We start from the raw sequence: 23,648 nt of genomic DNA on the forward strand, positions 1-23,648 counted from the left end.
GTCAAAAGTTGCTAAAACATAACTAGCCTTTCATCTGAGTTGCCAAGACAAGATGGACAGAAGTGCCATGGTCAGATATGTCCATGGGGTAGGCAATAAAAGGAATAGCAGAAATGGGTAGCAGTTGACAAGAGAGTCACACAAAGACATGAGGGCACAATAAGTAAGGGGTCTGATACCTATGGTGTGTCCCACCCAATCAGCAAATATATCAGACCTAGTATGAAGATGAAGGATGAAAATCACTGTGAGCATGTGTAAACAGTATAAATAAGCAATTGGGTCAAAATCTCCTTAAAAATGTTTCAGCGTTAATATTGAGCTAATAGCTATGGGTTTCAGTCACTCAAGGACCTCAAGCAACAATGAACAACTGTCATTGGGAAGGGGTTAAGCTTCACATGCATAACTATTTCTTCTTACAGGACCTCAGATTTGATATTTCTGCTATTAAAGATAGCAGTCTATCTTACAGATAGAATTGTGTGGCCCTGCATTAAATTACATCTCCTTGTTTCAAAATTCCAAATCACCTTTATAATTTTGTGTTATCCAAGACATCCGTTCGGAAGGCAAATGTGCCAATCAGTAAGACAGGACAATCAATTATAACTGGGACCTGGTCTCTGACCATGGCAAAGCCCAAATCCAGCATTTGAGAAAGCCGGAAGCAGCTGAGGCTCTTACAACGAGGAGTTTGTGGTTGGAAGGGGAGGTGCAGAGACTACGAACTGCCAGATCGAAATTCATTGGCATTAAAGGGGACTCGTTCTTACAACCCGCCCTTTATCTTATCTGGACAAAAGAGCAAGCAGAAAATTCTCGTTACCTCTCGATGTCAGTGAGCCTGGAGGAGTCCCGGAATCCTTTGGCAAACGGATTGCTGTCTATTTTCAGCTTGGTTATCTAGAAAGAAAAGAATGGGCACAAAACAATCTCATACCCAAGGTCAAAGAAACAGAATCGGAAATAGTCTATTAATTCCCCAAAGCCCCCAATAGTACAGTGGTGCCATCATGAGACACAGTCTGAGTGAGGGACAAGTGCTCAGGGATACTGGGCCATGACTGAGATAGCAAAGGCTTGGTGGCCTTTCAGGCAAGGGTACCTAAGAAACTAGATTGTGAAGTTATTGTAAATGCTAGGGAAAGGCTAGGACTCAACTGGGGAAAGGAAAACTACCTAGATGAGAGAACTGTGTAGAATATGTGTGTTGTCAGGGAGGGAAGAGTAAAAGTAAAGACACTGTCTCATTCTGTCTGGGCAGCATCTCACAGTTAAGTTTACAAGCATGCTACTAATGCCATGAAAGGTAAAAAGACTAAGTGGCCAATGATAGCCCATGTCCAATACTGTGCTGATACTGACACCTTTACGTAAATACAGGAAATGAAGCCTTCAACATATTAACTTACTACCATTATTCTTTGCATTTCACTAAATAGAATCAAATCAGTCATTTTGTCAGCCTTCCATTCAGTGTTACTCAATAGCTATGCTTCTGTAGAAACATTTACTTTCTAGTAAGAATCAGTGTTAAGTATCTGCATTGGGGGATTTATGACTCATACAGTATTACCATCAACACACAAAGACCCGTTAGAGCCTTTGTATCACACCTCTGCTGTGCACGCATCAGGCTGTGGAGCAGAAATCAAAGGAAGCACTGACTAAAAGAGTCAGACTAGAAAAATTCCTGTTAGCACTTAAAGGGACCTCGCAGATAAGCAAGCCTCAACTGATACATAGATGCAGAGGGGCACAACCAGTGCCTGGACCCAAGTACAGCCTTTTCCTAGCTGCATTACTGGCACGGAGGCCCTGCAACAGTTTTAGCTTGCAAGACCAAAGCTGGACTATAAATTCATCTTTGGAGGGAGACACACACAAAATATTCTGAGCAGGGAAAAAAAGAATTATGGAGTGAGGGATATCCTCCTTTTTCACACTGAGGAGAAAATAGTTAAAACAAAGTATGAAATATTACTTTAAAAAAGAATCAGGCTGTATCCAAAGTTCATTTGCAACCATGTTATCCTTTCTCTTCTCACCTTAAAGGAGACGCCATTTTCTTTTCAATCTTTTCTCAATGTGAACTACATTTGCAAAGATGCAAAGAAGCTTTCGCCTCCCATAAAAAGCCCTCTATCACACAGATGAACCAGGTCGATATCCCTCTCTCTCTTCAACACTGGCAGGGCCTGGAGGGAGCCTGTGACTACCATCGGCCTTGAGGGTCACCTGAGCTTGAAACTGGCTCAGAACATGCACTGGAGAACTGCAGGTAAAGGTTAGTGAAGTTTTTTTTTTTCAGCAAAAAAATGGGGATATTGGTAAACAGAGAGGGGGATGCCGTACAGATAAGCCCTGTTTGCAATGACTAGCAAGAGCTAAAATAAGCACGAAGTCTGAACTGGCTTCTACAGTGTGCACATCAACACTTCAGGAGAATCTCTTCTCATGGGGCTGCCTCTCCTGAAGACCTGTTTGTTCAGAACTGAATTTCATCTTTCTACGTAAATTGTACACATCTTTTAAAGCCCAAACAACCAGTGTGCTCTGAAAGTTTATGTTCCAGCAAGATTTAAGTCTTCAAGGGGAAAAGAGTCACATCTTTCTACTCAGCAACTGTAATTTAGAACACTCTACCATGCGAACATGTCTTACAGTTCCTGAAATATCTGGGCAATCATTAACCAGCACCTATGTACTGAAGATTGGCTGGCTTTGGTGCATGGTGACAACACCAGGTAAGGGACAGCTGCCTTGCCTTGACAGAGCCTAAAACTCTATGGAGCAAATGTAGAGATGCACAGTGAAGAACCCTGGGAGCAGTGTGTGTCCATTCCAAGGTAGTGACACTAACGGCATCTCAAACCCAAATGAAAACCTTTAACTATGGGACCAAACAATAAGGCAAATCTTGCTCGAAGTAGCACATTCTAAAATTGAAAAGGGGTTGGATTGGCCAGTCAGGAACATTGTCTGGAGGTAATGGCAGATGGCGTGTCTAACACAGAAGCTAACAAAAGATCTCAAAGGCTTTTCTCTTCGATGTGAACCATAACAGTCTCTGTCTGGTTGCATGTAAACTGTGCAAGAGAAAGAAGTGTCTTTGTCACGATGGTCGTCTTGTTCTGGAAGGGATTCAGAACAAGTGTACTTGGTTTTCATACTCCCAGGGTTAAAGTTCAGAGGCTTTGAATGAGGTAAGCGTGGCTAACATCCTCCAGAGCCAGGGTACAAGTAGAGAAATGCATGTCACTTAATGTGTCCCTGGTCTAACATTACCGCTCTGACTTGGTGCCTGGAAATGAACTAATGTATTTCTTTACGTCTTTGAATTAGTTTTCACCATTAAAATTATCTACCACTGATATTTTTAAATGTTGCTTTTTATAACCTTCAGTGGTGTCAATGTTACCTTTTATTCTCCATGTTTTTATATAATCTAAAACGTCAGAAAAAAAACTGAAATAAGGCATGGTCCCCTGTATAACCAGCCTTACTACAAAGGTGCAGTGATGGTTTAATTTAGAGCATTAGTTAGAAAGAGAATGCAAGACAGTTAACTAGTTAACTAGTTAACTAGTGTTTACTCACTCTCTGGATGACTTGGATTAAACCCAGAAAAACAATCCCTGGTTTTGAGCATCAGAGAAGGAAAAAAAAAAAAAAGCCAGGTGAATCAGGGGTTGGGATTGTGTTATCCCAGTGACTACTGCAGCATAAGACTGTGGTTAAACTTGAGGACCCACCTCATGCAATTCAGCTCAACCCCAGACGCAGCAGACAACCATGGTAGGAATTGCAGGCAGGGTTGCTGGGCTTTATATTAAGAACAAACCAGGGGTTGGGGATTTAGCTCAGTGGTAGAGCACTTGCCTAGCAAGCGCAAGGCCCTGGGTTCGGTCCCCAGCTCCGAAAAAAAAAAAAAAGAAGAAGAACTTATCTATAAACACACACACACACACACACACACACACACACACACACGCACGCGCGCGTGCACACGCACACACGCACACGAGAACAAGCCACCAAATTATGATTTAATAATTTTACAGACTAGGATAAACTGTGCTGCTTGAAAGCATTCTATTTTTTTTTCTTATTTCAAGATAAAGCACACATGGCCACACACACACACACACACACACACACACACACACACACATACATTGTGTGTTGGGTTTTTTTGTTTGTTTATGTTTGTTTGATTGTTTTTTTTGTTTGAGACATGGTCTCTCTATATACTCCTACCTGTCCTGGAACACAGTATGTAGACCAGGCTGACCTCAAACTCACAGAGATTAGTCTGTCTCTGCTTCCTGAGTGCTGGGAATAAAGGTTTGTTTCACCATACCTGGCCGTAAAATAATTTTAAATAATTTTCACATACTACACAATAACAGACCATAAATGGTCCAATAATGGTATTTAAATTAAAAGCATGAAAACTTGCTTCTGAAAGTATAGTCTTGCCTCCTTTGTAAACCGGGGAAAGTGGAGAGAGAGGCTATGAAAAGGGAGGCGAGGAAGTGGCCGGGTGAGGCGACTGCACCTGGACCTGTGCACAGGGACCCGTGCAACTCCTGCATGGGGAGTCTGAAGCAGGCAGTGCTGCTGACCTATGTCATCCTCCCCAAAGGTTGTAATAAAGGGAAGATCAAAAAAGAACAAGACACCGAATATCATTTGTTCCAAAACCAGAGACAGCTTTTTAAAATGCTTTTTGTAAGATTTATGTTTTATTTTACGTGTATGTGTGTGTGCCTGGGTGAGTTGAGGTTTACTACATATGTGTGGGTAAATACAGGGGCCAGAAGTGGGCATCCAAACCCCTAGAATTGGAGTTGAAGGTGGTTAAAAGTTTGCAGATATGAATGCTGGGACCCCACCCCCAATGCTCTGCAATAAAGAACCCTCTTTATTGGACCGAGCCCCAAATCAGTTTTTTATTATTTACTTTGTTTATGAGTGCTTTTTCTGCATGTGCACTTGCAGGCCAGAAGAGGGCATCGGATCCCATTACAGATGGCTGTGAACCACCATGTGGTTGCTGGGAATTGAACTCAGGGCCTCTAGAAGGGCAGCCAGTGCTCTTGACCACTGAGCCATGTCTTTGGGTCCCAAATCAATTTTTTTTCTTTATGTATGTGAAACCCTGAAGTTTGTATGCTCAAGTACATGCAAAGACATGTTTTTATTACAATTGCAGTGACACAGAGCACAATGCATATGCTAACCAGAAAATACTTTTATTTTTACTATTGCTGTATTTGTAAGTAAATGTGTGCACAGTTAGAGGGCAGATCTTTGACACCAGCAGCTGTGCAGAGAAGGGCGACTTCACAGTGGTTATTATTTCCTAGCAGAGCAGCAAACTCTGAATCCAGCTGGGGTCCCAGTCATAGGTATAATTGGCCCTTGGAGACCATTTCTCCAATTATCAGGAAAAGATCTGACCAAAGGCATTTAGAAATGAAACCTGACCTACACTTCAACTCCACATCAATGATCTGCCGGCTCAAAAACAATGTATGACCTTTAAATCGTAAATTATAAAATAGTTTGTTGAAAGTGTAATGTATTTAGCGTTCATCTAATAATGTAAAGAAATGCGATCATCCCTTGCAAAAAGAAGAAAAAAAATGGGTAAAGAAGGCCCCATTTTCATTAATTCTAAATAAAACTACTGGTCTCAATAAGAAGGTCTCTCTCTCTCTCTCTCTCTCTCTCACACACACACACACACACACACACACACACACACACACACACACAATCTTTGGGGAAGTTTGATTAGAATTTAGCAGACATAAAAACAACAATCACATCAAAAGTTTAAGACAGAGAAATGGGCCCAAGTGGGAGCTTTTGAATCATTCCTCCTTTGCATTGTATTTCTCTTATTGTGTTTACTGTAGGAAAATTAATACACACCATGGGACAGTGAAAACACAGTTGACTCCAGGAGACCTAGAAGCATGTCAAGAAGACCAAAAATGATCATCTCTGAACTGATTTCTAAGGAGACCTGTATCGGTTTTATCCACTGAAGGAAACGTATCAGCCATTTGCGCAACTGCCCTTCTATAGCAAATCACAGCCATGGATGGTTTTATGCTAAAGACTGTTTCAAAGACAGATTACAGAAATAAAATCAGGGATCTATTGAGAAAGGCGCTCCCCCTGGGGGCTCTTTGGCACTGATGGCCCATTATTATACTTTATGATGCCATCAAAGATTGACGGATTCTTGTGACTAAATTTTGAACCCACCTGTAATATCAGTTATAAAAATAAACTTTAGTGGGAGGAGTAATTACTGCCAGAATCTGCATTCGTTGGCATTTTAACTTATTTAACACAGTAGTAACATTTTCAGATTCAGCTTTCAGAATCACTTAGACGTGATTACTTTGTTGGCCTTGCAATGTCACGAAAAAAAGACATAAGACCTAGAAGATCAAGCCATCTTGACGGGTCTGGCACTTATCAAATATGTAGCCTTGGGTGCCTGTCCTAACCATTCTGGGCTTCAGTTTCATTATCTACGAAATGACACTCACTGGACTTCCATTGGCGATTAATGTCAGAATTAAATAAGATTATTGAGAAGGATATGGGAGGACTTTTCTAAATTAAAAATAACCATCTTAGACCATGAATTTTAGTTGAAGCTTGTAACTGGGGTGGGAGGACCAAGGTCTCAGTGGGTATTACTGGTTCATACTAAAATCCAAATGGACTGACTACCGCATAATATTAAGGGGCGTTTCTAATAAATAACCATCTGAGATGTGACACAGGCAATGTGGACACAAAAATAATTCCCTCACTCCAGGGACACACTTACTGGAGTGGTTGATAAGATAAACACAGTAGTGTCAAATGGCAGGGCAGAAAGGACAGGGAGTGGAAAGACTGAACCAAACTTGGAAAAAGTTAATTACGAAGCCTGAGTGGAGGGTGTATAGGTTCACCTCACCGCTTACTTCTAAGGCTTTGTCTTGAACACTGAAGTTTCTCTGAGTAAATAGTTCGATGGAAGAAGTAATTCAGTGAGATTAGCACACGAATGCACATGGTATGTATTGGCTGAAGAGGGCTCAGCTGACCCTCTAGTTGAGAATGGTAACTCACATATTCTCTCACTACCCTCTAATATTCAGCCACTCACAGATAAATAGTCAGTATGTTGGGGGGAAGATGATATCTTGAATCCCTCTGGGAAGGGATGTCTAAGAGTCCGATAGAGCCAGGAGCTAAGAGGGGGAGAGTTCTTTCCCTCTGAGAAAGGGCACTTAGCTCAAAGGTCTAGGGCTCTAACCACCTTGGTTCAAATCCATGCTGAGCACAGCAAGCCACCTTCAGGGATTAGTGTAGCACATGCCTCAGTTTCCCAGCTCTATGCTGCATAATAAAAATGCTATTTCTCTGCGTGGATAATATTCCTGCAAAGATTAGTTAAGAAAACATCCTTTAAGTGTTGCTTTGTATGATAGCAAGTGCACAAACCTTTCCTTCCTTATACGATCTAAGCAGTGCGGCCGAAGACCTAATGGTATTTATTTAGGATTGCTCCTGGGCTGGAGAGATGGCTCAGTGGTTAGGGGCACTGACTGCTCTTCCCAAGGTCCTGAGTTCAAATCCCAGCAACCACATGGTGACTCCCAACCATCTGTAATGAGATCTGAAGCCCTCTTCTGGTGTGTCCGAAGACAGTGGTAGTGCACTCATATATAATGAATAAATAAATCTTTAAAAAAAAAAAAAAGGATTGCTCCCATGCCTATTAAAACAAATCCAGAGCGCTCTGTGTAGAAACTTCCCTTCTAGTTTATTCTAACTCATCACATCTCATGTTTTTAAAACAAAGAAACTTGTAATTTACTTTTCTAGTTTCGGCCCCTCCCTCTTAGAGGGAATTCTGATAACAGCATTGAGAGTTTCCGTATAACAAGTTTTTATTTCCTCCCAAAACGGCAACGCAATTTCTCGAAGTGTCCTACATGCATTTTTGAATCAGAGAACTACCCGTTAGTGCGAGTGAGTAGAATGTTTCAGGATCCTTTCTAAATTCCTAAGACCCACTTCCCGAGTGCTTGCAAATACATGTGAGGCCAGCTTCAACTGTCCAGATCGTCAGGGCTGGAGGGTGTTCAGACTCTGGTCCTACTCACTGAGTTTTACCTGGATGTTTTCTGAAAGTCTCTCCCTTCATGTTATCATTTTGGAGGTCAAAAGAGGTAACACTTTGTTTATACAATAAGGTGATTTACATAACAACTATAAATCGATTTATCTTAGCAAACGCACCAAAAAATTTTAATTTGATGTATTTGTGTGTGTGTGTCTGGTGTCTGTGTATGAGTGTGTGTGTGTGTGTGTGTGATGTGTGGTGTATGTGGTGTGTGTGTGTGTGTCTGTGTGGCGTGGTATGTGTGTCTGTGTATGTGTGTTTGTGTGATGTGGTGTGTGTGTGTGTGTGTATGTGTGTGTGTGGTGTGGTGTGGTGTGTATGGTTGGTGTGTGTGTATGTGTGTGTATGTGTGGTGTGTGTGGTATGTGTGTCTGTGTATGAGTGTGTGTATGTGATGTGTGGTGTATGTGGTGTGTGTGTGTGTGTGTGTGTGTGTGTGTGTGGTGTGTGTGGTGTGTGTGGTATGTGTGCTGTGTATGTGTGTATGTGTGATGTGTGGTGTGTGTGTGTGTGGTGTGTGGTGTGTGTGTGTGTGGTGTGTGGTGTGTGTGTGTGTGTGTGTGTGTATGTGTGTGTGTCTCTTTTCTAGGGATCTGCCTCAGGACATCAGATCACACACATCTCCTCCTGCTGAGCCATCTCTATGGCACAATCACTGGCATTTTAAGGACCAAATGTGGGTAAGCACTCTTGGTATCCCTGAATAGTCCGACCTCAAAGTTCCCAGGGAATGTTCATATACATCATCACATGTGACTTTCCTGCAATTCTCAAAAATAGTCTGGTTGGTTCTTAGCCCCAGCTTAACAGTAAGGGAAATGGCAGAGTTAGTTGTGAAATAAACCCCAAGCTCATGTAGAAGTTATGCGCACGTGAGCCTTCTCCACCTGCTCTGGCCATTCCTCTTTCTTAGGACAGGACTACCTGTGCTGTCAGCTTCCTCCCGCCTTTCCAGAGCCTCTGCATCGCCCCTGCCTGACCCACCCAGCCAAGCTGGATGCTCGGCCAGCAGGTGGCCCATGATCAGCATCTATGTAGACCGAACAACACACCAGCTGCATGATAAGAGGAAGGCAAGCATCCTGGCTACTTACAGCCAATCAGACAAAAGCAAGGTGACGTGCTCTGAGCAGCCTAGCTGTTAGTTAAACTAAAGGTTTGAGCACCTTTTACTACATACACTCAGAAGAATTCTACTCCCTGACTTACTCAACTGCAGGAAAATTACTCAGCCTTTCTTTCTTCCCCTCAGCTTCCTCCTCATTCTGTATCAAACTGATGCTTCAAACCTGTCGACCTTTTCCTGACTAAGAAAGAAGAAAACATTTGAGCACGTGCCTAACAGCACTTGGCCTTAGAGGGAGATTGATCAGTGTTTACTACATCTAAATCTTATGCAAGAAAACAGTGCTCACGTTGGAAACACAGAGCATGACCACGAATTTTAGAAAACTATAACCTGACATTATAACTGGTATTTTGATGTCAATGAAGTAGGATTGCAGCTTATTATTTAAAGAGACATCCACACCATTTTCCTTATCCTAGGTTGTGGCTAAGCCGGTTTCTGGAAGCATCTCGAGTGTTAGTAATTTGATCAGCTGTCTGCAGGGTACTCGCAGAAGGCACAGTGGTTTGGATTCAGGTTAGGGGTCGGCCACGAAGCAGCCTGCACTATAGAAAGAAGGTCCTGCAAGACAAGCTGGTGCTCCATACAATCTCAGAGGCTGCGACGCTCGTGTTCATGAGCTCTCTTTCTCCGAAGCAACTTCCGTTTTGAGTGCTGGGGGAAAAAACACCCGTTCAGGAACTGAACTGTCAAGGACCCACTCACCAGTTGGTTCTGGTAGGCTGTGACTGCTGTGAAGACTGTCTCTGGAAAGATGAACGTCCTGAATTCTTCCGACTTCAGATTGAGCAAGGAGGCCGTGTGGTCTTTCTTCTTTATGATGTGCACCCTCGGCTGGTACTTATGCATTGAATTCAAAATTATCTACAGTGAAGAGATGGGAAGTCCTGAGTGTTCGCATCCTCCACCGGTCTATCTAACCTACAACATCAAGTTCTATTCTAAGATTAGAACCAACTGCTTCCTTCCTCTGTCAAGCCATTTTCATACAATAACAGAGCCATCACGGTGAACCACATTTTACCAAAACAACTGCAAATTACGTGAGCCCCCTTCTAAGATGATTGGGGCAGGAGCCATTCAGAAGGTACACTCTGTGTATTAGCTTATTTTAGTGTGTGTGTGTGTGTGTGTGTGTGTGTGTGTGTGTGTGTGTGCATGCCTCTCTGTAGGTGTTCCTGTGTATATGAGTACATGCGCCTACGCATGTGGAGACCAGAGGTGAATGTTGGATGTTTTCTGAAATCCCTCTCTACATGACAGATTCCCTCACTGAACCTGGAACTCACTGCTAGAGAGACTAGGGGGTGAGCTCTCGGATCCATCTGTCTCCACCCTGTACCCCTGCCCTGCTGAAACTTGGCTTTTAACATCCTTGTTGCAGGCATCCCATCTCAGGGCTTCCTGCCTGTGTGGCAGGCATATTATCAACTAAACTATCTCCTTGGACCATGTTTTATTAATTTTTCAGAATCAAGCCATGGGCAAGTGAGATGTCTCAGTGGGTAACGATGCTTGTCTCCAAGTGTTAATGGTTTGATTCCTGGGAGCTACATGGTGGAAGGAGAAAACAGTTTCTGTAAGTTTTCCTCTGGGCTCCACACATGCTCTGTGGCATGAATACACACACACACACACACACACACACACACACACACACATGCTCTGTGGCATGAATACACACACACACACACACACACACAAAGAGAGAGATGATAGATAGATAGATAGATAGATAGATAGATAGATAGATAGATAGATAAAAATTAATAAAAGGGGGACTGGAGATACAGTTCAGTGCTTAAGGGCACTTGTTGCTCTTGCAGTAGACATTAAGCGCTATCGCCAATAGCCATGTGGTGCCTCATAGCCATCCATAACTCCAGCTCCAGGGGACCTGATACCTTCTTTCACTTCTGACTTCCACACAGCCATCAGGAAGGACCTTGGTAAACTCACATGCAGGCAAAACACTCAAACGCATAAAATAAATGAATTAAAATTAACAATAGTAACAACAAATCTAAAATATTTTGGGAGTTTTCTGGTCTAGTTCCAGCATAAAATGTATATTTATGTTTTCTAAATAAAAAAATATTTTCTAGGAGGTCATACTGTGCTTCACAGAGGAAAACATAAAACGACTTAGAAATGCAGTATTGTATTAGGCGGTGGCGGGTTAAAACATCTCGAATCTAGGAGCGAGCAAAAAAGCTGGTGCTAACCTCCATCATGAACCATAGTGAGAATAGAGGAACTGTTACTTTTATTGTTTGTGTACAGTTACCCATGGAAGCCAGAAGAGGGCACTAGATCCCCGTGACCTGCAGTTACAGGCATTCACGAACTGCCTGACACAAGTGCTGGTATCCTCAAGACAGAGCAGCAAGTGCCCTTCAGCTGCTGGGCTGGCTGGACATCTTGCTCCCTTGGGAATTACGCAGGACTGAAGAAGGGCTTACAAACGTAACCTGTGTTGTGACAACTTCTTTGACTAGTACCTTTCCCTTTTAAAACTAAATTTTAATCACTGCCACGGCCATCGTCCATTCTATTGGTACAAAAAGTTGCAAGTCCTTAGCAATGATATGTCTCAATTTAAAAGGCAGCTAAGAAATAGTATTTTCGTTTATCCTTCCTTTAATTAAAATATAAATGTTTGCCACTGTACAAAATGAGCAAAGAAACTCTTTTTTGCTCTGGTTTGCTCCGTGATTTGTTTATTTCCAGGAAGGGTTCCACTTTGTACCCCAGGCTGGTCTTAAAATCTTGCCAATTCTCCTGCCTTGTCTCTTGAGTGCTAGGATTACAGAAATGACCTATGACACATTTGGCTGAACATAATTCATTTTTAGGTCTAAAATGTCTCCCGCTTGTCTCCACCGACAGACAGCTATTTAAATGTACAGAGCTGCTCTGCCTTTTGGGGGTGGGGGTTCAGCTGTACCCTGTCCTCAAACACTGCAAATCCCTGGTCTCAGGAAGCCCCCTGTATGCAGTGCATGAGCCACTAGGAGATGCTTGTTTCGGGACACTGCGGCTGAGGGGCCCCTTGCTTTCTTGGCTAATGTGGACAGATATGGTGCGGGGATCGGGGGGTGGGGGGACTTCCGTTGAAGGTATTTACAAACTATCCACTAAATACCAGGTTAATTGGTACGAGGTGGACATGTGCATCTTTGGGTGGTGTCTCAGCAAATGTGAACAACCTCACATTGGACCAGGAGTGATTGTGCACACCTTTACTGCCCTCACTCACAAGACAGGCAGTTGGATCTCTGTGAGTTTGAGTTCAAGGCCACTCTGGTCTACATGGCGAGTTCCAAGATAGCTGGGACTACATCGAAAAGCCCTGTCATAAATAAATACCTTAGATCAGAAGTATTGTGCCTATACTGATCATGTACACTTTTCCTTGTCTTTATTCCCTAAACAATTCAGACTAATTATTCATGTAACATTTGCATCGTATAGGTTTTACCAGTAGCCCATGCACTGCTCAGGATATAGAGAAAACTGTATGTCAATAGTGTCCCATTTCATTTAAGTGACTTGGGCCATGGTTTCTCTATTTAAGACACCTTAGAACTAATATCTGTAGCAATGAGAGAACTGACCACATAGCCGATGTCTTCCTGTCAATCTTCCTAACCTGTAAGCTGACCCTGAGTCATTGGATGGAAATGACTTTTGTACCTGCCACTTTTTTGGGTCTCACACTAGAATAGGAACAACTAAGGAAAAAGAGACATTATTTTTCAAATATGTTGAAATAAGCTTTGAAAAATACCATCATTTCTCTGTGTATAATGCACTGCCTCCGAGGAATTCAAGACAACGAGATTTGATCATAGATCTGGAGCCAACTCAAAGTAGCGATAGCGAGTGTTTGTCTCCTAATGTACATATTTATCAACATTCCTCATATGTTCAAATAAGAAGATAAGAAAAACTATCAAGTAGCATTCCTGCCCATGCATAAACATAACGAACAACACCCTGCCAAAAAAAAAAAACCAATGTAATTCAAAACTTAAAGTTTAAATAGCATCCCTCCTACTCCTAACCCTCCTAGCCAGTGTCCTTGGTAAGGGGCACGGAACAAACTCAGACTCCAAGGCCTGCTGTGGCCCTCATGGACCTATGAACTACCAACAGAAGAGCAAACTGTGTTTTTCTGAGGAAATGCCTTCCTGGGGATAGCTGATGTTCCTGACAGAGACTAAACATCTATGATAAAAGAGAACTGTCATCAAGCTGATTCAAGAAGCTGGTTAAATAACATAGTGCTTAAGAGCCTGTCTTTCTCAGTTCCAGTGGACACTAATTCTGGTGACAAAGGGTATTATTACACAGGACAAGTTTTAAGCCTACAGTAAATATACGCAGCTACTGACAACTGAACAATTTGACACGGTCAGATTGTCAGGGTTCCTGAAATCCAGCTACACCTAATGCTGACGATAAAATAAAACATTTAAATTCGAAGTAAGTAATCTACTATTGAAGTCTAAAGTCCCAAGTAATTCTTAAACTTCTGCATGTCAAAAATGCAAGATGAATTTAAAAAAAAAGTAGTTTCTCCCTCCAAAGATTTCAACTGGAACCTAAAATATTTTAATATGAATCACATTAAGTAGGACCGATGACTGACCTACAAAGACTATCTCAGATAGTTCATAAATCTTTTTTTTTATTTACCCCACCCCTAGTTCATAAATCCTAACATGACAAAAAAGGTCCAACAAGAGGAAGCATCCTCTATTCTTTAAAGGTATAAACTAGGCCAACATTGAAAAGGTCTTTTCGCTTTCCAACAGGTCAAACAGCAGAAGCTCATTAATCCACTCCAGTGTCTCTCCAAAGCTCCTCAAAGTGACAAGATAACCTGGTCACCCTGGCGTGGTCGTGAAAACAAGGAAGGTCTGGGGGCACGAGGACAGGGACACCAACCCAAGTCTTTGCTCATCCCCAAGTTCAGCCGTTTGAAGCCATCTCTAGACTGCTCTTACTGTCTTTTTAAAGCCATTTTCATCTATGACACAAACCCAATACAAACTAAACCTTAAAGTCCCAAGAGCCTTACTTAGTAAGAAAATAAGAGGGATTTTTAAAGCCATGGAAAGAAACTGTGAAACCATGTTCTTTCTGACAACGAAGGCAAAAACACAGAAATCATCTCTTCAAAAGGAGCACGTAATCCTGCCTTGGGTTTTCTCACATAAAATCTACAGGAGAATCTGTGCAAACATTTCTATCTAAGAGCATTGAGTCATAGCACTTGGGAGATGACTCAGTGAATAAGAGTGCTTGCCCTGAAAGCAAAAGGTCCTAAGTTCAAATCCCTAGCACCCATGTAAAAGCTTGGCATGACAGCTGTGTACGCCTGCAACCCCAGCACGAGGAGACAGAGATACCAGGATCCAGGCAAGGAAAGGCACCGCATGCATGGCATTGAGCACCCGCACCTCATACATATGTGCACATGCGCACACGTGCATGTGTTCAATTGCATCCAAGACAACGCCTTAACGAGAAGCATTAGGACAAGGCAAGAGTCCTTTAGTCAGTGGCTGTTTGCCCTATCAACTCAGCTCTGAGCTGGATTCTCTCTTTTTCCCATAACCCACACTACAATGATCTCTTTACTGATGCAAAATGAGATGTGCTTTTCTTTGGCTCGTTTTGCTTTCTCAGTGTCATTGGGAAATGTCATTTGGACCAGGTTAACCACCTCCTGCCTTGCCTTCCCTGCCGGGATTACAGGTGAGCGCAATATCCTCTGCTTTGTTCATAATTGCAGATACTGTCAGTGTCCTAGCATGTATGCAGCTCTCTCAGAAAGGGGTGTACCTAAAACTAAAACTTAGAGTCCTGGAGGAAAACGAGCAATGACTGAGCCTGCAGAAAGACACACGGACACTCTGGGCTCCTTTTGGGGAGAAAACGGACAACTTTGTCTTACAGTTTGGTGTGTTTGGTGTATTTGGTGCAAAGCGAGGTCACTGGGAGTGCCAGACCTCATCTAGAGCTTTCACGGTCATAAGAACTCTGAGTTACCTTCCAAACACACTTCTTCTAAGAGAAGTACCTAAGGCATTTTTCTTCTGGCTTTCAGATAGCCCTGCAGTATTCAGAAGAGAGACCTGAATGCCAAGGGGAGAGTTAACTTGAGTCAGAGGGAGCCCTAGCCATTCGGTTTGTCTCTGATAGAAGCATCTCAGACTTTCACCCAGGCTGTATAGCGACGTTCTACATGACTAGAAGCTTTGCAAATTTATTTGGAAATGAGGCCCTTGCGGTCTGCTGTACCTCATGTGATGTGCTCTCCAGAACACACTTAAGAAACTCCAATAGAAAGTCTCAGCCCCACTTTCTCCATGCGTATTATTAATCTACTAACAGAAGTAAGATGCTTAACCCCAAAATAGGCTTGCCGGCCTCCCTAAATAACATTTGCTTTGTTTTATTGGCAAACAGAGTTTGCAATAGTGTTGGGGCACCCTTGGCACGGAAGATCACACACCCATTATACAAAAGAGCCCTAGGAGCAGCTTTAATAAAAGCAGTCAAGATTTTCACAGAGTGACTCAGAGATAGCAGGAAGTTAGATGGAGGAGAGGGAAAGACATAGGGAAGAGGAGAGAGGATATTTCACATCACATGTTCACTCCATCTAAGAGAACCTGGGGATCCAAGGCTCGGTACTTACATGGCCATGTTGGTCCAGTTCATTGTTGGTGAGCTTCACCTTTTCAAAGGACACCATCTGTTTGAGGAGCTGCTCGCCAGTAAAGGGGGAGTCTGGATGCACGTAGAGCCTGCGGAGTGTCGGAGAGCTTTACTGGGGCATGATTTAACAAAGCCGTCTTGAACTAAGCGTATTGTCACACACGTTCTGTCACGTCAGCACTCAGAAGGCTGAGGCAGAAGGATTGAGAGTTTGAGACCAGCTTGGGCTACAAAATGGGAACCTGGATCACAACACAAACAAAATTCGGTGTTTCTTCTAAATGTTTTGATGATTCTAAAGGAATACATAAGCATCATATAAAGGGGACGTTTTATTTGCCCCATGTACCTTGAATTTATTAAAATAGCAATCCCAAGGGAACTCCAAAACACCCAACATACTCCGTCAAGTCCCTGAGATCTCGGGAGTGAGGAATACATTTTGCATTATCTGCTGAGCAAGCCGCTTTGCAAAAACGAGTTGTTTCCTTGATATTTTGCCACCTCTGGTTTACTGTCTCCATTTATCAAGTGTCTGATCTTATTGTCAGAGGTATTTAAAAAAAATGCCACGGTAACATCTAAGTTTCCAATATGGGCATTATTGTAAAGTAACGGAAAGAAACAATATAAATGAGAAAATCGATTTAGAAAACCAACTTATTTAGACTTAAAGATGACTCAGTCTAATTTACAAATACAAAGGCAGGCTAATTTTTGATACAGGGCCCAGCAAATGTTTACTGGTCCATAGATCAGAGAGCCCACCGTCCTGCCTACTGTAAACGCCAGCATTCGGCTCTGTCGCCAACGATACACACACCGGCTAACGGAGCATTTTAACAAGCTAAGTGAACCTCTGGTTATTAAATTGATTTGTTTACAGGTAGCTTAAGCAAAAAAAGCTTTGATAAGAAAGATCTATTGATTGGTTGCCACGTGGGAGGAACACAGCCTCACTGGGAAGGTCACCCACTCATTCACTCCTGCTCTTGCCCTAAATACAGCACTTTGCAAATCTTGTCCCTGCTGTCTTCCCCACCAAATCTTCTAAAACTGGAGTGAGGTGACAGAATGCATGAGGAGGAAGAAATAAATCCTTTTTTTTATAAGACAAATTATATTTTTCCCTTTCTTTTCCCTTTTTTTTTTGTTTGTTTTCTTCCTTTTTGTTTTTGTTTGTGAGGTAGGAACTGACCTATGGAATTGACACATGATAAGTTCATGGAGCGATATGACCAGCCCTGACAAATTCCTTTACCCATATACCAGGATATTTATAAATCATTTTTGCATAGGACCCTTATAGCTGGAATTTATAAATAGTTTGGTTGAAAAAGGCAGGGGAAAGTCATAAAATGAATCTCCCTGGCAGTATTTGGATAAAGAATGAGACATCTGAGCCACAGTATATAAGACAAAAAGACTGGGAATCCTACCCATGCCGAATGTGCGAGAAACAGGTCAGGGGTGCGGCCCAGAGGGGCAGGCAGGGCCAGAAAGTCTTGCCCCCCCACACACACACACAGGGGAACTTTACAGGCCTCCTCCAAGGCCCTTACACTGTTCTCAGGAGGGTGCCCATGACCGCCCATGAATCAGAGCACCCGTTGACAGTTCAAATACAAGAGCATCTCAAGTTTTAGCTCTCCAAAGCAAAGGTCTTATAAATAGTGATCAGTATCACACTGCCCTTCTCTCCTAAAAATCCCAATTTACTAAAAGACCTAGAAATTGATGACACGCCCATTCTCCAACATATTCACTATCCATAATCCCACCGCATAGCTATTAACTTGTTTAAATAAAGATTGCCTTAGTGGTATGGAAATGTAGTCGTATGATACTTTTGTCCATGAATTAAAACTACTAAAACTACCAAATAATATTATCAAGTATTGTGCTTCCTGATTAGAAATCACTGGCTTCAGTCTGAGGGAAAAAGAAAGTCTTCTCAGATTTAGAAGTTTCATAGAAACTCACTTTGTGCCAGCAGCTTAAGGGTTCTAATCTCCAAGCTCCCTCTTCTATGCAGTGGAAAAAATGTAACAGACTGTTTTCTGTAATAGTAACAACAACCCGGAAATTTCCATAAATTATCTAAAATGTTTCCACTTCACGCTTTTATCTAATATTAATTTAAATAAACTGAATGAGGGTACACGAAACGACCTACAGGAAAGCCTTCCTTCCTCCTTCCCCTCCTCCTGAGCTAAAATGCCAGCAATTGCCTAAAAAAAGCTGCAGTTAAGATGGCAATAACCAGAACAGATTGAAAACGCAAACAAGCATGTCATGTTTCTGAAGTCCCGCTGGCCGGCAGCATTTGCTCATACTTTCACAGAGGAAGAAAAAAAGAAGGTAAATAAGAATGAGCCACCAGAGAAAAAGAAAGGCCAGAGGAAGCAAAAATGAATCTGTATGTAAAAAAAAATGGTTAGGAATCTGATCAAACTCATACCCCAACCCCTTGAAGTCAGTATTAAAGGGAAACCTAGAACTGAGCATCTGTAAACCAGTAAAATCGAAGTCTTCCTACTGAGGCAGGAGAACCACGAATTTGAGTACAGCCTGAGCTATGTAATAAGACTGTCTCATAAAAAAAAAAATTAAACAGAATTGGCTTCTCAGAAGTAAATAATACAAACCACCAAATTCTATCGATTTTAAAATCTATTATGAAGTTTTTTTTTTTCACTCAAAAGAACAAATTGCAATTTACAAGTATTTTTTTGTCCTAATTGTTTAATATGCTGACTTGGAAGGTGGCCTTCCAGTGAGGTCTCTTTAGGAACAGAAGGCCCAGGAAGCTGTTGTCTGTTTCCTGGTGCCTTTACCAGACTGCAAGGCCCATGGTGTGCTCACTGCTTGAGATGCTGATACTCTCAGAACCGTGTGTACACCATCCCAGTGTCTGTGGTGTCAGTGTACTCTGAAACACTTCCACCGACCTTAAATCTGTAAATTAGAAGATTGGGTGTGATCTAACTTTCAATCATTGCCAAAAGTTAGTCAGAGAGCTGCCTTTAGTTATTCAAAAATGATGGAGTCCTCGAATGCTCCTTGCTCTGCATTAACACTTACAGACAGAACCCTGTAACCGGCTGGTGTTCCCACTCCTCCTGAATCCTTCTTTGAATAAAATGCTCCAAAGGGGAGTTTAGGACAGGGTACACCCCCAAAAATTACTAACAAAAGTAGTTGAATTGTCTCCAATGTGTTAGCTATGCTTAATGTAAATGAATATATTGAAAATTTATTGAATTATGTTTATCCAATCAGAATTGTACAGGGGGAGGAAGAAATTGCTTAAAACCTGTGAATCTTCTGTGGGTCAAAACAAATCAATTTTACTAAAGTGGTGCTTATTGATATGGATATAATCACACTGTTAACAATTTCCTAAAATATATTATGTGCACGAAGATTTTAGGGCAACTTTCAGCACATTTATCTAACCTGACTCTAAGTAGCCTATTAGAAATATTACACATACACATGTACCTTTAAAAGGTCACATTTCTAACACCTTTTCAAAGTTCACGAATGTCTGGGTTTAATTGCGAAAGATAAAATGAAAGTTATCCTTTTCTTTATGCACAAACTTCACCTTTCTTGAAGACTAACCAACATGTTTCGTATTCAGTCCTTGCTTAGAAATCTCTTTTCCAGCCAGAGGCGGGGGCTTTGAAACAACTCGCTTAGCATTCACATAAATCAGAAAGATTAATACCCCTCTACTATGCGAGTAGCCCAGAGTCACAAACCTGGCTGGCAGGGGAGGATCAGCCTTGCCAGCCACCAGCCAGGAGGACCGGTGATAGGCATAGCGATATCTCTTGTTGTCCACCGGGACGATGTCCATCAGGACTATGTACTTGGCCTCAGGATCCACTCCAGAAAATGACACGCGGATGGTGGGGAACATCCTCCTGACAAAAAGACACAGGCCAGATTCACTGTTTGTAAAGAGGCAGCTCGAATTGGGGAGAAAGGAAGAGGTTGGAACCACCCGCTAAGCGGTTCCCAATTTCCCTCTTGGTTTTTGCTGTTTGCTTGCTTGTTTGCTTGGTTTTGTTTATGAAGCTTCAGAGATGTGTCCACAGAAACACGACTTCCCTCCACCCCCCCAAAAATGAATTTATACCTCCTTTCCAGGGGCCTTACTGATAAGCAAAAATTTTACGTTTGTTTTGTTTTCTCCCAAACAACCGGAGATGACTAAATCCGGGGCACTCCTTAGGGAGGGGATTCGGGGATTCCTAGAGTCAGATTCTGAAATCAGTGAGGAATTGCCCAAGGTCTAGAACCACCCGTGGACCTTATGCAGCTTCTTCTGCCCTTGTCTGGAGCAACCTGGCTCCGGAGTCCAGGCCACCGCCCCAGCCTCCTTCCATCGTTCACATTTTTTGTCCTCTGTCCGGGGTTTCAGCTGACTTTTCGTTGGAAGCGGGAGGCTTCAGCAAACTGAATATAACCCGGAGTCTCTCCCTCCTCCTCCTCCTCCTCCTCCTCCTCCTCCTCCTCCTCCTCCTCCTCCTCCTCCTCCTCCTCCTCCTCCTCCTCCTCCTCCTCCTCCTCTTCCCGTCTGTAGCTTCTAGCCAAACTCTGTCCACACGTGTCTTGCTCGGAACCTAAATGCCACCAGGGTGGGAGCGAAGACCCGCGCTGCGCGTCAAGGTGCCCATCTCCGTGTGTGACGTCTCCTGCAGCCAGACCCTGTTTCACTTCCAGTTTCACGGCCCTTTCTAAAGGAACTGCTGGGAAACACAGACTCCTGAACTCAGTCACAGCTCTGCCTCCCAATCAAGGCTCCCGAGAGCTCAGCGTGTACCCTTTGATCAATGCCCGCCCGCCTGCCCGCCCATGTCACCTACCTGCCAGACTTGGTGATAATCATCTCCGTGCCCAGTTCATGGAATTTGTCCCAGAGCTCCTTCGTTTCCAGGCTGCAGGCGATTTTAGCCATCTCTTCGCTGGGGATGATGGGGGTGGTGGGGATCAGTGGCTCTGTGCACAGAGAGGATGAGGAAGGGCTGCTGCCCCCGCCGCCGCCAAACTCCGCGTGAGCATCCAGGCTAGTTAGCTCACCCAGCGGCTGGGCACAGGACGATTTCTCCACAAATTGTTCTGGAGGAAGTAAGAAGGAAGACTGACTTCTAGCACTAGCTAACAAGAACACTGTAGGAAGGATCTGGGGAGAGTACCCAAAACATGCACTTGGATTTGACGCTAATAAATTCAGAGACTGGCAGAAAAGCGAGATCCATTACTGTGCAAAGTGACCTGGGACATGCTCCCGGGCTGGGCGCTAAGTCAAATGAGCGGTGTCTATCAAGAACAGGGGCCGGGGCTGGGGATTTAGCTCAGTGGTAGAGCGCTTACCTAGGAAGCGCAAGGCCCTGGGTTCGGTCCCCAGCTCCGAAAAAAAAGAACCAAAAAAAAAAAAAAAAAAAAGAACAGGGGCCGATTTACTACTTATGTGGCTGAAACACTCTTAAGAATAAAATATGAGGAATGAAGGAAAGGAAAGGCTGTGGTCCTGAAGGGTAAAATGTAACTATTACAATCACCCCAAATTCTAGCCTTTGCAGATGCAGAGGGTGGCACTCAAAAAATACTAGCACCCAGCTTGCTAAATCACAGAAGTGGGCTCGAACAGATTTTTTATATTTCATTTTTAAAGATAAGGACAGATTCGTGGAGCGATTATGTATGATTTTCCTCCAAATAGCCCTGGAAGTGAGGGAATCAACTTCAACTCCAGAAAGCAGGAAATGAAAGAGGAAAATGTTTTGCCACCCAGCAGTAGTTAAAATACTGCTACCTATGAACCAAACATTCCCGGGCCCAGCTGATAAGAGACTGGACCTCTACACTAACTTTGGGGTAATACAGAGTGAGTTGAGTGTTTGTTTGTTTGTTTGTTTGTTTTTGTTTTTGTTTTCCCCTGCCAATTATTTTTTATCTCTTAAAAAAGAAACTACTTCAATCCCCCCCTAATCAAACCAGGATGTTCTAACTGCTCTCTAGAAAGCCAACCGGTTCAGGCTGTGTGTATGCACATTCACACCTGTGTGTGTGTGTGTGTGTGTGTGTGTGTGTGTGTGTGTGTGTGTGTGGTGTGGGCTTGAGTTTATGCTATGAAATGGTTTCTTATTTTGTATGCGTCTTACTGTGAGGCCAACAGAAAATAGATGTTTGGGCTTCTCATGAAGCGGTAATTAAGTATTATCAAATGAATTGCTGTGCAGGCTGTTTCAAAATCAAAGGAACCCAGATAATGCCAACATCCTGAAACACTCTTGGAAGCAAATGCACACCACATCTTTATAGGAAATTGAGAAACAATCTAAGCGTCTCTTATTTTTCACGGACTGACAGGCAAGCTCTCTAAGTATCACCTGGCCATAGCACTACAAAAATAGAGGATGACAACAAAATAGAAGTCCCCAAGAGGTTATTTGGAGTAGAATTAATGGAGCATCCTGAGACACATTGGAAAGCCACCTTTGCAGATTTTTAGTTCAGTGAAAACACCCCTCTGTCTCTTAACAAAACCGTTGGGTGTTTGTGTCTCTGAGTCTTGATTTAGTCATTCATTAAGTAATTGTGTTCTGTTGGGCTGGTGAGTGTAAGGGATAAAAATAATATGGACTAGAGCTGTTATCGAAACAGGTGAGCAGGCTCCTTTTCAGGAGGGGGTAGCGGGGGGGGGGGTGTGAGCTAGGACTGGCTTAGAATTTAGAATTTGTAACCTTGACTGCTGAAAGATTTTGTTGGTGTTTTGCCGTATTTTGTTGAGAAAAATTAGAGGAAGAACTGATGCGGAATGATAGTAGTGGAGCTAGCAAGCTTCCAGACCACTGCTCACAGGAGTTTTGACTGAGATCTTCTTTTCCTACTGGGTACCAAAATGGGATGGAGGTATGAAATTCCCTAGGTACAAAGGATAATGATAGGAAGCTTCAGCAGGTCCAACTTCGACAGTAGAGGCCGATGCTGTCCTAAAGAGTGGGAATTGGTTGGCTGGCTGGCTCTCACTGCTTTCACAGATCTTCAGTTAGACTGAATTTGGGAACTCTTTTCCACACTAGTTTCATGGTCTTACATCTCCTTTTGGTATCACTGCTATTTTGGACTTTAGTAATCTCCTGTCTCTGGGTAAGCTCCTTAGTTTCCCAAGCCCTTAAGGTTTCTTCTTTACTGTTATCTTGGATGTGATATGTATTAGAATTGGGAAAGGATAGAGAAAAGAAAAACGTGATTTTTTTCAATTGCCTTAACTTAGCTATTTTAATTTCTGATTTTAAGAATAGTCGGTGATTGGTTTGTGTGATAATTATTTCCAAGGCCCCTAGAAAATATGGCAACTCTCTTTCCCTGTGTCGTAAGGGTTTTCAGAAACCCTGTCTTGAGCAGTTGCCTTTATACAACTCAAGAGATGCTCAGCGCTCATCTATCTTTAATCTGTTCCTAGTGTCCTCTGTAAAGAAAACAGTTTTTACAAAGGCATTGTAGCTGGAATTTGGGGAGGCTTTTGCCAGTCTCGATTGAAAATGGCAAGTATAAAATGGG

The 23,648-nt window shown here is 42.7% G+C and overlaps 1 protein-coding gene across 4 annotated transcripts in view; it reads right to left on the reverse strand.

The window, feature by feature from the left end:
* Positions 1–23,648, reverse strand: part of Tbx20 (T-box transcription factor 20) — a 58,089-nt gene that overhangs the window by 33,386 nt on the left and 1,055 nt on the right. For 2 of the 4 annotated variants that reach the window (NM_001401090.1, NM_001108132.2), the window contains exons 2-6: positions 20,948–21,200; positions 19,838–20,002; positions 16,051–16,159; positions 10,044–10,202; positions 830–906 (exon numbers count right to left, since the gene is read on the reverse strand). In NM_001401090.1, coding sequence (NP_001388019.1) covers positions 830–906; positions 10,044–10,202; positions 16,051–16,159; positions 19,838–20,002; positions 20,948–21,200 — 763 coding nt within the window. Of the gene's footprint in view, positions 1–829; positions 907–10,043; positions 10,203–16,050; positions 16,160–19,837; positions 20,003–20,217; positions 20,382–20,947; positions 21,201–23,648 lie in introns of those variants that run through there. The other 2 variants (XM_039081364.2, XM_063265373.1) reach the window with 2 other exon arrangements.

The sequence above is a fragment of the Rattus norvegicus genome, chromosome 8 (genome assembly GCF_036323735.1).
Source record: "Rattus norvegicus strain BN/NHsdMcwi chromosome 8, GRCr8, whole genome shotgun sequence".
NCBI lineage: Eukaryota > Metazoa > Chordata > Mammalia > Rodentia > Muridae > Rattus > Rattus norvegicus.